This window comes from Cnephaeus nilssonii (assembly GCF_951640355.1).
Source record: "Cnephaeus nilssonii genome assembly, chromosome: 21".
In the NCBI taxonomy this organism is placed as follows: domain Eukaryota; kingdom Metazoa; phylum Chordata; class Mammalia; order Chiroptera; family Vespertilionidae; genus Cnephaeus; species Cnephaeus nilssonii.
In genome coordinates, this window is record NC_137092.1 from 33,705,706 (window position 1) to 33,724,205 (window position 18,500).

General features: G+C 35.8%; 1 protein-coding gene across 7 annotated transcripts in view; it reads right to left on the reverse strand.

Annotated features, from left to right (window-relative positions):
* Positions 1–5,450: 5,450 nt before the first annotated feature.
* CD55 (CD55 molecule (Cromer blood group)) overlaps positions 5,451–18,500 on the reverse strand; it is a 30,185-nt gene continuing 17,135 nt past the window's right edge. For 5 of the 7 annotated variants that reach the window (XM_079760689.1, XM_079760688.1, XM_079760687.1 and 2 more), the window contains 4 exons: positions 16,542–16,562; positions 9,027–9,099; positions 6,813–6,918; positions 5,451–5,939 (listed from right to left, as the gene is read on the reverse strand). In XM_079760689.1, the coding sequence (XP_079616815.1) occupies positions 6,834–6,918; positions 9,027–9,099; positions 16,542–16,562 (179 nt within the window). In that variant the 3' untranslated portion in view covers positions 5,451–5,939; positions 6,813–6,833. Of the gene's footprint in view, positions 5,940–6,812; positions 6,919–9,026; positions 9,100–16,541; positions 16,563–18,500 lie in introns of those variants that run through there. The other 2 variants (XM_079760691.1, XM_079760692.1) reach the window with 2 other exon arrangements.

The window sequence follows — 18,500 nt, forward strand, 5'->3', positions numbered from 1 at the left end:
AGCCTGCCTTGACTGCTTAACGACAGGCCAGCCTGGGTACCATGTATCTCCTGCCATCTCTCCCACAAAGCCTCTCAGAACCGTAACAGAAAAGTCACCCTCTGGTTTGTAACAAACCCCCTGAAAGTATGAGCTTCTGATTGGTTGTTGTAATAACTCGAGCCCCTTTTATGATATTTAAATTCATATATTGTGCCGCGCCAGCACGGCCAAGGGTGGACCCAGAGTGGGGGCAGTGAAAGATTGAGAAAAGACAGACAAGAAAAGAAAGCTGGGTCTGGGTGGGACACTGCTTCTCTGATGGAGAGAGACAGCGCCACGGACTACAAGCCGTGTCTTTATTTTACAGCCACATTCCACGAGGCAAAGTGAGGGCGTGGTCAAGATGTTTACAACATTCTCGTGGGTTTCGAATCTACTCAACTACATGCACCTGAACTCTATCAAGCCCACATCACTCAGACACGTGGGGCCACGTGTTCGGACCATAGTTTCAAGCCCACAACCATAGCTGTTGGCTATCATTGTGCTGGGAGGGCTCTGCCCTCCAAGCTGGGACTTGCACGTGGCCATGAGAGGACTGTGCCCTCTCATTAGTCCGAGGCTTGAACCTGTCCAAACACTGTGGCCGCGCCCCACAATATACACTGAGTGGCCAGATTATTATGATCTCTGAACACATAATAATCTGCTCACACAGTGTATTTGTATCTCAAATGGGTACCAAAAGTATTCTAGACTTTTGCTGGAGATCAACCACCTATTTGCCCTGAGCTTTCTATCAACCAGTGCAAAGGGGAAAACTGAGCAGGGGAAAACTGTGCACGATTTATAGTATCTTTGATATCAAATAAATGAGGTACTCAAGAAGTACACTGAGTGGCCAGATTATGATGCGTTCAGAGATTATAATAATCTGGCCACTCAGTGTATATGTCTTTTTTTAAAATATATTTTATTGATTTTTTACAGAGAGGAAGGGAGAGGGATAGAGAGTTGGAAACATCGATGAGAGAGAAACATCCATCAGCTGCCTCCTGCACACCCCTCACTGGGGACGTGCCCACAACCAAGGTACATGCCCTTGACCAGAATCGAACCCGGGAACCTTCAGTCCGCAGGCCGACGCTTTATCCACTGAGCCAAACCGGTTAGGGCAGTGTATATGTTTTATCAAAGATAAAAAATACTTGTTTTATTTTTAAGGAAGAGCTTTGAAATTTTCTCTTTTTTTCCCCAATTATTCAAAAGGTGAAGTAAAACCCATAGCTTTGTTGGACTCTTTATTCAAACAGAGAATTACTCCTGGTTGGAGATTGAATGATTAAGCTGAGGTGGGGGGTGTTAGGCTGACAAGCAGGAAGGTTAACCTCCCTCTGCAGCTCAGAGAGAGGGCTGCTGCCATCTGCTGTCACTGAGGTCCCACCCAGGATGCAGATTCCTTTTTCTTTAATGACAGGAGGGAGTCTGCAAGCCTTCACACTTCAGGAAGCGTGACTAAATCCCGAACCTACTGCGCTTCTGCTTTGACAGCTCACCCTGCGGGATCGGACCGAAGGCAGGCAGAGGTTCTTAAGCTGCGGGTGAAATGAGGGCCCAGCAGAGGGAGGCTTGGTTTTGCATGTGAGAGGAGCATCTGTACAGGAACCTGTGCCCGCCCCAGATTCTCTCCTCAGTAACAGCACTGCCCCCTGGAGGGTACATACGCAGTGTGACCTGCGCTTCCCAAGCTCACTGAGGCCCTGATGGGCACTTCTGTGCAGAACAGTCTCTGCAAGGAAGCCCCCCGCCCCTCCCCCCCCCCCACTCCCCACCCCCGCCACCGCCCTGCCCTGGTTCAGAGTGGCCTGTCTCTTTCCTTTCTCTACTTCGGACAAAAAGGACAGCCATAACCTCCCCTCTGCCCACGCATGTGATGAGATTCTGCCACTGAAGATGATGAGTTTTTTTTTTTTTCTTCCCTGACTGAAAGCCCATGAATTAAAAGGTGGGAATGTGAAGTCCAAGTAAAAGCCAAGAGCCCTTAATGGGCACTGAAGATAACCTTGATATATTCTGAATATAACTCGGTTTCTATGGATGGAAATTTGATCAAGACAAGTTTATGTACCTAATTCTTTACTAGAAAGATAATACTGTCTTTAGTGTGCAATGGAATTCCCACAGTATTAATATAAAAAGACCACCAACTGCAACATACATCTGGGAGGAGTCTCTAAGATATTCCAAATAAAAAGGATAAACAATCAAGATAGCATCCCTAATATTTTAAATGTGCTATCTCTGAAATAAAAACAATAAAGCAGCACTAAGAAAACTTCCCCAGTTTCAAAGGAAATGGAAGTACAACCCTGGCTGGTGTGGCTCAGTTGGTTGAGCATCGTCCCATACATGAAATAGTAGCCGACACATGGTCAGGGCACATATCTAGGTTGCAGGTTCCATCCCGATTGGGGTATGTAACAGGATGAGGAAAAGTGAAATCTATGGTTTAAAGTCCTCAGCATCCCTGTTGAATTACAACATAGAGGAACAGAATATGTTAAATAGCAACAGCCCAATAATTAATAGTCATGAAAAGGCCCAAGGAGAAAAACAAACACAGGAGGCATGGAGCCTGAACTGTTTTCTGTAGTTAAAAAGAAAACATGAAAACATATAAACGCTCACAGAAAAACTTGTACATGAATGCCCATAGCAGCATTATTCTTAACAGCCAAAATGTGGAAACAACCCAAATGTCCCTCACCATTAAGATGGTGAATGTATAAACAAGATGTGGTATATCCATACAAGACACTATTACTCAGCCGTAAAAACGAATACAGTACTAATACAGGCCCCAAATGAGATGAACCTCAAAAACATTATGCTAAGTACAAGAAGCCAATACAAATTCCCTACGTTAAAAAAAATAAAAACATATAAATACAGATAAATAACTTTAGAAACATGCCTTATTTTGTTTACTTATACTTAATTTCAATGAACACATAGTGTATTATGTGCCAGACACTATTTTAAGCATTCTACAAATATTGACATTCTACTGTAATTTTTTTAAACTAAGAAACAGAGGTTAAATACCTTGCACAAAATCACAGTGCTAAAGATCTCAGTATACTTTAAGTTTAAAAATTAATATATATAAAGTGTACCTTTAAAGTGTAAAGTGAATTTACCAATAATTCTATAAACTAACAATATGGTGAATACTATATTTAGCCATAGTATTAACTCAAAACTGCCATCACAAATATCATAGACCGAGTGAGTGGCTTATAAGGGTACTAATACCATCATCAGGGCCCCACCCTTGTGAACTCATCTAACCTTAATTATTTCCCAGTGGCCCCATTTCTAAACGCCATAACATAGGGAGTTAAATAATATAAACCACAGATTTCTGTGTTTAAGCAAGTATAATTTTTTACAAGAAGTAAACATTGACCTCAAGTGTAAAGACAAGATAATCTTTGCACCCAAAGTACAGTCTTATAGAACTTACCTTAGGAAAATATTATTCAACTTCATGATAACAGTATACAAAGTAATTATAAATCTTACAAGAAAGCCCCATTATTATTATTTTAAGAAAACTGTTAAATATTTATTTTTAGCTTTTACCCTTACCTAAGTGATATTAAAATATAAAGGTTAACTCAATGTACTGTACTGTCAAAGTTCAATATTTCCTAATATTTAAAATTCCTGCTATTATAAACCTGTGTCCATTGTTTCTAACTTTAAATTTGATCAAGCTGCAATAAAATATTTACAATTTTTATTTCTACACTAAGCCAATGACACACTGTTGTACTCTCTCCAATCCTTTTCTACCTCGAGCATGTGATGCTCTTTGCAGTCGCCAATCCTGCCCTGTGACCCTCCTCTATTTGTCCTTTCTTAGTTCACATCTTGTCTTGAATAGCTCCCTGCCCAACATTCATCCACTTAGCAAAGGCAGCTGAGGCATCCTCTGTATTCTGTACAGGTGACTACTATAACACTTATAACTCCACATTCTTTCTCTCAGTAAGTATATCATTTTGGTCTTTCTGTGGTAGAATATAAGCAACTTGAGTACAGACACTGTGTCATTGTCATCTTGGTAACGCCAGCCAGTAGCACATGGTAACTTGCACATAGTAGGCTCACAGGTATGTTCCTGAATAACTGAATCAGTGTCCTTGCTAGTACCGCAGACAACACCAGATTGTCACAGAGCAGGCAGAGCAGGCCCTCCTAGTTAACAAATGAATTAGTAGGTAGATATGTACCTATTTGCAATACTTTTAGGACAGTTAAATGAATTACCAAATATTAGAAACTATTAGCAAATTATCGTTAAGTCTTGTTACTTGTACTGATTGTGGTTAAGGTTAAAAAAATTATATATATATATATATATATATATATATATATATATATATATATATATCCGTATTGTTAGAAACACATATTGAAGTATTTACAGTGAAATGCCATGGTGCGTATGGAAGTTAGTTTAAAATACTTCAACAACAAAGCAGATGATGTAATGTGACAGATAATTATTGTTAAATGTAGTTATGTGTATATTCCATATACTTAAAATGTAAGATGACAAGAATACATTAAAAATCTAGAAATTAATGTGATTGCCTTTAGGTAAATCAGTAACAAGTGGTATAATACTCTGAGAGGATTATGACATGCTTAAGAAAGTACAATATAGCATAATTTAAAAGTAACCCAAAATGTTTCACCAAACATTTAGGATAACCAAAAGGATCTCTTTGTAAACTACTTATGGGAGGCAGAAAGGGAATATCTTATTTAGAAATAAATTATTTATATTTAAGAAAGTAAATTTCAAATACTACATGAGACCCAAAAAAATGTGATCAATTATTTATTTCATTTAGGGAAAATAAATATTTCTTTACATATCTTCTTGAACTTTTTTTTTGTTATACATTTAAAACCAGTGTGTTCACTAATATAAATAAATAATCTTAATATCACAAAAAATAAGATGTATAATTTAGAATCACTTCAGAAATATAGAACCTTTTTCATGTTAATCTTATAATATCTCTGGATACTTTTAAAGACATTATGTTAATAAAACGACACCTTCCATCTTTTCACCCTTTCACAGGATCCTTTTACAAAAAAAAAAAAAAAAAAAAAAAAAAAAAGACTGTCCTAAGAATAAAATTAAAATTGTCACTGATCCATCTTAAAAGGAGCTAAATTCTTGTTAATTATCTGTACTTATATGGGAAAGAAATAATTATTTCTTCCTTCTATACTTCTTTGCCACCAACTAATCCAAGAAACTTGACACTCTGAGTCATTAACATGTTTTTCATTTAAAACATTTGCCAGCCCATTCAAGCTCATTTGAGTGGAATAAGGAAAGATAAAAATGCCTCAGAGTCAAGAAGGGTTATTTTATAATGTGGTTTATCTCTCTTTGGCAATTTTCCTCAGAAGAGACTGGGCAATGTTGTTGTTTTTTATTTGTTTTCAATATCCAATTAATGTTTTTAATTTTTTGGTAAGTAAAAATAACATTACAAATTTAATGGGGGAAAAATAACTTATTTCCTTTTCTTCATGTTCACAAATATCTACACTTTTAGACACATAATCACTCTCAGTCTTGTGAGTTGTTTTATTTTCAAGAGGCTTAGAAATGTTGAGAATTCGATTCCAGGACAGATTAGTTTCTTCTCGCTTTATTGACATTCTTGCGCACCTTAAAGACACTGATAATGTGCAAGATGAAGAGCACTACTGCATATATTGTGTCCGTGCTTCCAGAAACTTATAAGAACTAGGATATTCTGTGTACTTGTATGCACTTTCTTCTTATCTCTTCTTTGGCTAACTTAGGTAGCCAGTGGCTACCAGCATCATAAGCAAAACTGTCAATGTCATAAATGTGTGCCCTGAAAGTTAAAAATAAAAAGTTAAAATCAAAGTAATTTTACTTATTGGTGATAAACATGAAACATTAAGTTATGATATGATAAACAATGAAGAATATGGGGTGTCAAACAATGCAAAATTAGTAATTTATACAGTATAGACAACCTCAGACACTGTGGAGCTAGAGTATAGTAACTATGGCCAACACCAACTAAAATAGTTTTTGAAATTAAGTGGTCGAGGTAGAATCAATTAACAATACTTTCAGAATAAAAGCCAATGAGAACCCCTTGACTACTACATGTGAAATAGAGGAAAGTTTTGTCCAAGAAGAAGACACCTAGAAAGTTTCACAGATACGTTAACATGAAGTTATTTTTGTGTAACAATTTCCTATGACAACATAAAAGAGCTATCTTATCAGATCCATAAACAGGACTTATAAGATATACTGTACACCAAATTTTAATATTTCCTAAACGTTGGAAACTCTGAAAGCCACCAAGCAAAAAAGAGAAACAAATACAATATAAGCCCATCATCTCATGATGCAAATAGTTAGAATAAAGGCATTCTTATTTGTAGACCTAATGTATCAACCTTTTGTTTTTTCTCCCCAAAATATTTATGTCATTGCTAGCATCTAATCATTACAATAAACTGAGTGCAAAACACAGAATGAGATGATGAGCATATTGCTGACGTGTTAAGAACGGCTGACATGTCATACTAATGGGAGATCCAATGCTAGTCAATCATTCAAAAAAAGAGAAAGAGTTCTGACAATAATAGAGGTTAAAGCCTCTATTATCTTTTATTAGTACCAGACAAACCCTGAGCCAACAGTATTGATGGACATTTTGCAAGAAATGCGATTTTATAGAACTATATACCTTTTGTCATTTACCAGAAGGTCATACTTCTGAGGCATCACCAGTTTCTGTTAAATTATGAAACATAACATTGAGTGCTTTGCTGTTCTCATGGAGGTAATAAGAGCTGAATAGTAGAGAAGGAAAACACTAATTGAATTATATAATTCTAACCTGAATTAAAAAGTAGTACCAGCAGTTGCTTACAACCACATCCTCTTTATGAGCTCAAAGGTATCAAAAGAAATAAATCCTTTCATAGAAAACACAAGAATCATCAGGTGAAGGCACATTATCACCTTCAGACTCATGAACTCTTTGCCCTATCCTCATTAAGATCAAATATTTAATTACATTGATACGAAAGTTTTAAAAGTGATATGAATTAGGAGAATAACCAGGAATGAATAAAGTTAGCTCTTACTCTCAACAGCTTTTACTTCTCAAGTAAGGCAAGTGGAGTATTATTAAAGGGCACATAAAAAAAAAAAAAGGCAAATTCTTTCTTAGGGGTTTTTGCCTGAATTTCCTCTTATTCGGAAATAGAGGAATCGGGGAAACAAATAGTCCTTCCTTCTATGGTTCAACACTTTTCATCCTATCAAAAATATCATGGCCAATTACTTTGCAAAAGTAAAGAAACTGATGACAGCTAAGAGCTAGAGCAACCTGTACACTCACCACTTTCCACCTATCTCGTCTGCGGAGTCCCAAAGCACTGGCTTTGGAAGGTAAACCGATAACGCTAGAGATGGAACAAGTGGAAGGCAGAGCACAAGGTGGCTGGTTTACTTTTTTTTCCAGAGCAGTTTTGCTGGGGCATCTGTATCAACTCATTTTAATGACTTAGACTTGCTTTTGGCTGAGCTTTAAAGCCCATTCTTAAAAAGTTCCTGAAAATTTTGAAGAGAAAGTTATATTTTACTACATTTAGTATTATAGCCTCAAGACCACTTTATGAACAGGAAAACCTATTTTAAAAATTCAGGACCTAATGGTCTAATATTTGGCTAAAATACTGAACCATTTAGTGATTTAAAGAACATTCATACTTATACTTTAGCTTATCATAGGCTTAATTATACTACTTAGCAATATTTGTTAATTTAAGGAGAAAGGAAAGCATTAAATGGGGCAAAAAGTAGCTCACATCTGTCAAAGAATTAAGACAGGCAATTTAGTAACAGCATAAATATAATTGTTCTTAATTAGTGAATGAAAATAGAGGCATTAGGGAAGTACAGAAATGACTCGAGAGTTTATATGAATTCCATAATTAGTTTTCTGAACAATAAAATCTACAAGATAACAGAAGAGGGTCAATTTATTTGTTTTTATGTTTTTAAGGCATCATCATGTTTATAAGGCTTAAGGAGATAAAAACCTTCTGTTTCTCAGACAGGCCTTTGCACATGCTGCTTCCTCCGCCCAGAGGGCCAGAAGAGGGTCAATTTAAGTAATTATTTGTCTGCAGAAAATGCCAGAGCCAACCATGACAATATACTTAATATATGAATGCTCAAGGCAGGTCAGATGTTTCAGATCAGACTGTGGTTTTTTCCCCTATGTGTTACTATTTTACCATCCGAAGGTCTCCTATATGCCAAGTGACGTTCTAACTTCTTTACAAGTGGAAACTCATTTGGTCCTTACTACAATCCCATCAGGTAGGTTCTCTATTTCCCCCATTTTACAGATGAGAAAGCTGAGGCACAGAGAGGCCAAGTTGCTTACAGTGACATGGCACATGGACAGCAGACACAGGATGGAACCAGTCAGTCAGATGCCAGAGCCTGTCATCTTTGGCTAGACTGGCACGCATCAATAAATGCAACTCAAAGACAGGCCTAATTACAGGCGATTTAATAATATGTTAGAGGTTGGTTTTTCCCCCCCTAGATTTCTTTGGTTTTGTGCAACACACATGCTAGTATGCTACCATAAATTGTACTAAGGGAAAGGCAAATTGATTAATAGACTGCAAAGTGAGACTTTGGCTTTCAAATCATTTTCCTTTGAAATGTTGTTAATGTTTTTAAATATATTGAGAAATTTAAAAAAAAAAGACACCAAGTCTGTTTATGCAAGGTAGTCATTATAGACAAAAGGAATAAAGAGATAGCATGTCTAAAAAGACAAGTAAGTGAGGAAAATTATCTCTTCATGATAAAATATCAAGTTTTACCGGAAAGAAGCTAAGAGCAAATGTTTTAAGTCATCAGAATTTCTGCTCACCCTGATCTTCCATAGTTCCCGAAAATTTTGGTTAGAATTATAATAGCAATTATTATAGCACCAACAGTAAGTCCTTGAGAGGAGAAAAATATGGTAACACAGTTAATAGACACATAAGCAATTATATATACAGTGTGATTTCATAAGGACATTGTGAGGCAATAGTATGAGGCAAATTAAAGAAAATATAGAAGACAGAAATTATGTTTTTGCATATGGCTTCTATGTGTTACAAGTTTGAGAGTAAAAATTACATATTATTTACTCTTTGTTCTGTTTTCTTTCAAAGAAAAATGAAATAAAATATTAAAAATAAAGTATTATAATGATGAAATAAAATTAGTTTGATAGGTTTGAGAAGATTATTAAGTATTTTAACCCCATCATGCTTAATTTTAAATGATTTGACCATTAATCTTTCATATATGCATTTCCTCCCCACTCCACCCTCCAATGTCCTTGAACTCTACTCTTCTGATCTGTACTACAAAGGAAAGTAGAAATGATACTAGAAAAGCAAACTGAAGCTAATGTGTCTAATGAGTGTATCTGGTTCCAAATCAGCAATATATAAATATCACACAATTGCACTACCATGTGGACAAATGATTTAAAAAGAAACAAAAACAGCTATTTCCACCACAGGTTAAGTTTTTATAGTACTTCACCCAGTCAATTTCTTTAACTTATGCCCTAGCACCATATCATTTTCATAAAATAAATCATGTCTCCTCAACATTTTTTGAGGTTTTTTTCCCCACCTTCACCACATTTTATTAATCCCATTATTTTCAAATGTAGGGAAAACCTCCATTTTCAATTTGAATGATAAATGAATATAGAAATGTAGAGTGATCCAAAATAGCTAGATGATGGAAGTAAAAGCCTATTTCTAGAACTCGAACTAGTACATATATGTAATTCTAGAAGAAACTATGTGAAGGTTGATGGCTGAACAAAAAAACAGAGCAAAATACAGAAGTTTGAGAAACAAATCTACATAAATGATTGCTTCATAGATTGACAACAGAGTATTATCTCACAAAGTAGAAAGAAGGAAAAGAATTTAAGGTACAATGTCAATAATTTATGATGTTAAAATCCACTTGGTATCTACAGAAAACTATCCCAAAGGTGAATCAGAATCAGTTTAATATTTATGCAACTTGGGATAAATGAAACTATGGATTATTAATAAAATTATTATTGTGATTCCAGTGTTCCTAGTCATTAATTGAAGAGCTCTGAGGTAGGAAAATTACTTAACTTTAAAAATGATTTTCTCCAAGAAAAGGTAGTGTTTTAGTAATGTTCCTGGATGTAGGAATATTTTACACTGTTTAAAATGTTGCAAAGCAGTTTGCCACCTGTTCCTCATTTGATCAGCTCCAATAACTAGCACAGTGCTTGGAAAATAGTAGAAAGTGCTTATAAATATTTATTAAATTGTACTGAATGATATTATTTTTTGCAGATGAGCGAACGGAAGCAATATACAGAGTATTGTCTTTATTTTTGAAAAATCTAAATCAGAATTCTACCTACAAGATCTTGTGTTAATGAAATGATACCAGTCTCCTTTTCTGAAGAAATATGGGTTCACCCAGTCACTTCAAAAGGTCCCACTTACATCTAATAAAGTAGAAACGTATTCCTTATGCTCTAACATATAAGAAAGTTGTGGATAGATTCAGTTCTTCCTTATAATCTCATGTAATGTAACAGAATAAAGGGATTGAAATTGTGGAAAAGTGAAGTCACACTGGAAAGAGACTTTTGCCAAACAAAGGAATATGCTTGAATAAAGCTTCAATTTTCAGATTTGTAAGTCAGGTTTCAACATACCTTCCTCAGCAACATCTACAGGATCTTGCTATTATCACTGGATTTTCTGTGCCTCTGTATTTCTTCAAAAATGTTAAGAAAAATCCACACACTTTCCTTTCCAGACCAAAAAGATCACTGAAAAGTTATATGATTATCTGGCTTCTTAACTTTGAATGACAAGTAGATAATTGAAGTCACTTTATAATGGGATTTAAGCTTGTCATGCATAGACAGGTGTTAAGACACAATAACAAGGGAACCCTAGTACACTGCTGGTGGGAATGCAGACTGGTGCAGCCATTGTGGAGAATAGTATGGAGTTTTCTCAAAAAATTCAAAATGGAACTCCCCTTTGACCCAGTGATCCCACTCCTAGGAATATACCCTAAGAATCCTGAAACACCAATCAGAAAGAATATATATATATACCCCTATGTTCATAGCAGCACTACTTACAATAGCTAATATCTGGAAATAGCCCAAGTGCCCATCAGTAGATGAATGGATAAAGAAACTGTGGTACATTTACACAATGGAATAGTATCTTATATAATAAAACTCTAATATGCAAATTGACCGAACAGTGGAACGACCAGTCACTATGGCGTGCACTGACCACCAGGGGGCAGATGCTTAATGCAGGAGCTGCCCCCTGGTGGTCAGTGTGCTCCCACAGGGGGAGCTCTGCTCAGCCAGAAACTGGGCTCACGGCTGTTGAGCGCAGCAGCAGTGGTGGGAGCCTCTTCCGCCTCCGCAGCAGTGCTAAGGACTCCTCAGGGAAGCAGGCCTAAGCAGGAAGGCAGACATCCCCCCAGGGTTTCCAGACTGCGAGAGGGTGCAGGTCGGGCTGAGGGATACCCCACCACCACCAGTGCACGATCTCGTACACTGAGCCTCTAGTACAGCTATAAAATGCAAAAGGTTAGGGACAAAGAGAGAATCTTAAAAGCAGCAAGAGAAAAGCAGTTAGTTATCTATAAGGTCACTCCTATAATACTGTCAGCTGATTACTCAACAGAAACTTTGAGGCCAGAAGATATTGGCAAGAAATATTCAAAGTGATGAAAAGCAAGGACCTACCAACAAGATTACTCTACTCAGCAAAGTAACCATTTAGAATACAAGGATATATAATGAGTTTCCCAAACAAGAAAAGCTAAAGGAGTTCCCCATCACCAAACCATATTATAAAAAACCTTAAAGGGTTTTCTTTAAGAAGATAAAAATATAAAGAATAAAATGGCAATAAATACATATCTATCAAGAATTTCTTTAAATTCAAATAGATTAAATGCTCCAATGAAAAGACATATGAAGGCTGAATGGGTAACAAAACAAGATCCTTACGATGCAGGCAGACTAAAAGTAAAGGGATAGAAAAAAGATATTTTATAAAAATGGAAACAAACAAACAAAAAAGCTGGGGTAGCAATAATTATACTAGGCAAAATAGACTTTAAAACATAGGTTATATAACAAAAAATGAACAAAGAAAGACCCAGTAATTCCATGTCTGGATATTTATCCAAAGAAATCCAAAACACTAAGTGAAAAAGACATATACATCCATGTGTTCATTACAGCATTATTTACAATAGCCAAGATGTGCAAGCAAACTAAGTGTCGATCAATAGATTAATAACTAAAGAAGTGGAATATGACTCAGCCATATAAAAGAATGAAATCTTGCCATTGTGTTGAGTGAAATAAGTCAAAGGAAGACGGATGCCATATGATTTCACTTATATATATAATCTAAAAAACTAAACAAATGAACAAGCAGAACAGAAACAGACTCATAGATACAGAGAACATTTTGATAGTTGCCAGATAGGAGGAGGGGTTTTTGGAGAAATGGATAAAAAGGTGATGTGATTGAAAAGTATAAATTGGTAGTTACAGAATAGTCAATAAAGTCAATAATATTGTAATAACTATGTATATTGTCAGATGAGTACTAGATTTATCAAGGTGATCACCTAGTAAGTTATATAATGTCTAATTACTGGTTGTATACCTGAAACTAATATAATATTATATGTCAACTGCAAATGAAAAGTAAGAAAAACAATGATTTTAAAAAATGTCACTCTAAATAAATTTTTTTCAGGTTTATATTTTACAAATATAGGATCACAAATAAAAATATTACTATATGTTTGATTTAAAAGAGAAGAAATTCCTCTTTATTTTTGAGGATAATTTGGAATTATAACTAACCCTAAAAAAAGCTTTCTGGGAAATCACATAATATATAATTTAGGAATTTCAAGAGAAAATAATAAGCATTTCAAATCTTTATTGAACAACACTGAGCAGGTGAAAAACACCTCATCTATTAAACACATCACTGTTGTCAACATTAAATCATGAAATCATGAGAGAAACCAAGATGGCGGCATAGGTAAACACCTATACTGCTGCTTCGCACAACAATTTCAAAACTACAAGACAGAGCAGACATCGTCCAGAACCACCGGAAAGCTGGCTGAGTGAAAATTCTACAACTAGAAGGAAAGAGAAAAGGACACTGAGCCTCAGAGGAGCTGTGGAGGTGCGGAGATCCATGCGTGCAGAAAGGGTGGGCGGCTGAATACACGGCTGGCTTATGCGTGGAGAGGGCGGGCAGCAAGCGCGTAGCTAGCTTTCTCTTTCAGGAGGGAAACAAAACCTCCCGGCTGCACTGTAATCCAGCTCTGGGTGAGACTTTGGGTACCAGACTCATTCGGGGAGAAACTGGACTGTCTGGCAGTGGGCGAAACTCGAGAGCAGCCTTCTCTCAGAGGTGCGTGCAGCCATTGCCGCAGGACACTGAGACCCAGGGGCCTCTTAGGGTGGGGCTGATGGGAAACCAAGGCTGTCTGCTCCACCCTGAGACTCCACCCCATCCAAGCTGAGCACAGAAGCCCTCCCAGCAGAGACACTGCTGATCTTCACAGCCAATTGGCCTGGAGGTCAACTCCCCCCAGTGATACCAACAACAATCAAGGCTTAACTACAACAAGACTGTGCACACAGCCCACAAAGAGGTGCACCAAGAGTGTCTACCTCAGGTAACTGGGGAGGCTGAGCCCCTGGGCTCTATAGGACACCTGGCACACAAAGCTACTCCATCAACTCAGGGAAGCAGCTAAAATGCGAAGACAAAGAGGCACGCCACAAATGAAGGAAATGGAGGAAAGCAAATGACTGGATATAGAGTTCAAAACCACGGTTATAAGGTTTTTCAAGAATTTCCTAGAAAAGGCCGATAAATTTAACGAGACCCTCGAGGATATGAAAAAGGAGCAACTAGAAATTAAGCATACACTGACTGAAATAAAAAAATACTATACAGAGACCTAAAAGCAGACTAGAGGATTGCAAGAATCAAGTCAAAGATTTGGAATATAAAAAAGCAAAAAACACTCAACTGGAAAAGAAAAAAGATCCAAAAAGTTGAAGATAGTGTAAGAAGCCTCTGGGACAACTTCAAGTATACCAACATCAGAATTATGGGGGTGCCAGAAGAAGAGAGAGAGCAAGATACTGAAAACCTATTTGAAGAAATAGTGACAGAAAACTTCCCCCACCTGGTAAAAGAAATAGACTTACAAGTCCAGGAAGTGCACAGAACCCCAAACAAAAGGAATCCAAAGAGGACCACACCAAGACACATCATAATTAAAATTCCAAGAGCAAAAGACAAAGAGAGAATATTAAAAGCAGCAAGAGAAAAACAGTTAATTACCTACAAGGGAGTACCCATACGATTGTCAGCTGATTTCTCAACAGAAACTATGCAGGCCAGACAGGAATGGCAAGAAATATTCAAAGTGATGAATAGCAAGAACCTACAACCAAGATTACTCTACCCAGCAAAGCTATCATTCAGAATTGAAGGTCAGATAAAGAGTTTCACAGATAAGAAAAAGCTAAAGAAGTTCATCACCACCAAACCAGAATTATATGAAATGCTGAAAGGTATTCTTTAAGAAGAGGAAGAAGAAGAAAAAGATAAAGATAAAAATTATGAACAACAAATATACATATCTATCAACAAGTGAATCTAAAAACCAAGGGAATAAAAAATCTGATGAACATTATTAACTGGTGAATATAATAGAATCAGGGGCATAGAAAGGGAGTGGACTGACAATTCTCGGGGGGAAAGGGGAGTGGGGGGTGTGGGAAGAGACTGAACAAAAAGCGTAAACCTATGGATGAGGACAGTGGGGAGGGGAGGTAAGGGAAGAGGGTGGGGTAGGAACCTGGTGGAGGGGAGTTATGGGGGGGGGGGGGAAGAGGAACAATTGTAATAATCTGAACAATAAAAATTTATTAAATTAAAATAAATAAATAAATCATGAAATCATGACATATTCATTTATAATACATTTTATTTCTATTTAAAATATAAAATAAACAAATTGAATTTTGACAGAATCTTTCAAAACAAATCTTTTAGTTTTAAATTTTAGGAGACATTTATTCAAAATATAAAAGAACTATCAAATAATTTTTAAAAAATAATTTCATAATACCTGTTTTCAGCTTTATAATCCCTTGGCTAATTCATACATACATAAGAGAGAAGACTCCAGATTACAAGGACATAATTTTAAAATATACACTTTTTTACAAGAGTGTATTTTCTATTGAATGTTACCTATCAATATGCAAGTTTAACTGTATTGCTTCTTAACCAACATTTCTCTTAGCATCTTCTTTGGAAGTTTATTAATCTTATTGTTAATATATAACATCAAATAATATATTTATGGATGAAATAAAGGACTGGACCAAATGCAAAAATAAATTGCAAGCCCTGACCGGTTTGGCTCAGTGGATAGAGCATCAGCCTGCGGACTGAAGGGTCCCAGGTTCAATTCCGGTCAAGGGCATGTACCTCGGTTGCAGGCACATCCCCAGTAGGGAGTGTGCAGTAGGCAGCTGAATCAATGTTTTTCTCTCATCAATGTTTCTAACTCTCTATCCCTTTCCCTTCCTCTCTGTAAAAAATCAATAAAATATGTTTAAAAAATAATAATAAAATAAATTGCAACACAGATAGATGTTTTTGGCCTCATGCCTAAAGCAACAGAATATTTTTTAAAAAATAATTTTGCTTTCAATCACTAACAGGGAAGGGAAAAGAAAGAACATGTAATCCAAGGTAGCACTCTTAGTTTTATTTGAGGGTAGGACAGAAATCTAGAAATGGTTAAGAAGTAATTTCTTGAAGAGGTCAGTGGAGTAGGGGAAGGGGATATATGTAATACTTTCAACAATAAAGATTTTTAAAAAACAACAAGAAGTCATTTCTGATTAACTGTAAAATACTCGAGGATAGAAACTGTATTATTAACTATCTTTTCTTGTCATTTTTCGGCCCCTAGAATGATGCCTTAAAACAATAGGCATGTAATAATACTTGATTGCTTGGCCCAATGATTTAAAGTGCTCCTAATATTACTTTGGAACAAGAACATGGTTGGGAATAGTACTTAAAAACATACCGAGTACTTAATGGTGTCCACAAAACATGATAATGAAATACATTTACCTGTTTTGTCTTTGGCATCCTTGTACACAGCCTTTTAACAGTATGCCTAAGACAGTTATAAGATAATATTCTCTTCCAGTAACATGGAATGTACCTACTACAGCGATGACAATTTATTTTAACTGTCAAGAAGTCAGACTTACCAGATGCAATGATGGTCACCCCTAAAGAAGAAGAAAATTAAAAAAGATTACTAAAGTCATTTATTTGCTACAAATTTAATATGTAAACTGAACTTGAAAGTTCAAAAGTAACTCAGATTTCCATAACTAAAAGAAATAACTATAAATAAATTTATGAAAACAATTACACATTATGAACAATCAAATAAAATACACACCAGTGCCTATATCTATTCAGCAAGTTAACATTATAAACAGTAAACATGATAAAGAGTTACTGAATACTGAAACAAACACCATGTAAATTTGGTCATATGATTTGATGACAAGAAACAAGTTCAAAAGCTTAAATAGTAACTACTGATCTAATCCTATGATCAAGAAACTATCAGAAACTGAAGTTTTTTTCAGCAGACATTATCAAAACTTAAATTACTATATCACCTTATTATTTAAACTTTTCAATGAATACAAGTGAGGCATTGCAAAAATTACTTTCAAATAAATATATTAGTAATAATTAATACATTGCTCTCTTCAATAAATGGTCTGGGAAAATTGGAAATCACATGCAAAAGAATGAAACCGGATTATAGTTTGTCCCCATGTTAAGAAATTAATTTAAAATGGATCACATACCTAAATATAAGACCTGAAGCAATAAATTACATAGAAGAAGACATAGGTACCAAACTTATGGACCTTTGTCGTAGAGAACATTTTATGAACTTGACCCCAAAGGCTATGGAAGTAAATGTAAAAATAAATGAATGGGACTACACTAAACTAAAAAGCTCTGAACAGAAAAAACAAACAAACAAACAAAAAAGACAACAAAACAAAGAGGCAGCCAACCAAATGGAAGATATTTGCAAATAATAACTCCAACAAAGGTTTAATATCTAAGATATATATATATAAAAAAACACGCATAAAACTCAACACCAAACAAAAAAGCAACCCAATTAAAAAATGGGCCGAGTATCTGAATGGACACCTCTTCCAAGAAAACATATAAACAGCCAACAGATATATGAAAATATGTTCAACCTCACTAGCAATTAGAGAAATGCAAATCAAAATTACAATGAGATGCCACCTCACACCTTTTAGAATGGCTATTACCAACAAGACAAGTAATAACAAGTGCTGGAGAGGTTGTGGAGAAAAGGGAGCCCTCATTCACTGCTGGTGGGAATGTACACTGGTACAGACACTATGGAAAACAGAATGGCAGTTCCTCAAAAAATTAAGACTAGAGCTGCCATATGACCCAGCAATCCTTCTCCTGGGTATATACCACCAAAACTCAAAAACAAGTATGCAAGCCTATATTCATTGCAACATTATTCACAGTGGGCAAGTCATGGAGATAGCCAATGTGTCCTGTGATAGAGGATTGAATAAAGATGTGGTACATATACACAATAGAACACTACTCAGCCATAAAAAAAAAAAATGAAATTCTGCCATTTGTGATGACAAGCATGAATCTTGAGAATATTGTGCTAAGTAAAGTAAGTCAGACAGAAAAAACTAAGAACCATATGATTTCACTCATATGTGGGATATAAATCTGATACTCATGAACCCAAACAGCTGTGTGGTGGTTGCCAGATCAAAGGGTGTTGGGTGGAGTGAAGAGAGCCTAATATATGATGATGGTATGTGATTTGACTTTGCATGGTGGGCACACAGTGAAATACACAGATCACGTAACAGAAATCCACACCTGAAACCTATATGATCCTATTAATGTCACCTCAATAACTTTAATTTTTTTTAAAAGTTATTAAACCACACATGTATGTTTTCTGCATGGGCCGTTACTTCAATCAAAATGTTAAAATAATGTTTTTTAAACTTATCTCCTGGCTCAGTTCTATTGAGATTTTCCAAAGAACAACATAAAATAAAATAAAACAAAATAGGTATCCCTATGGGAGAAGAATGCGTATAAAAATGGCTATCCATTAGGCA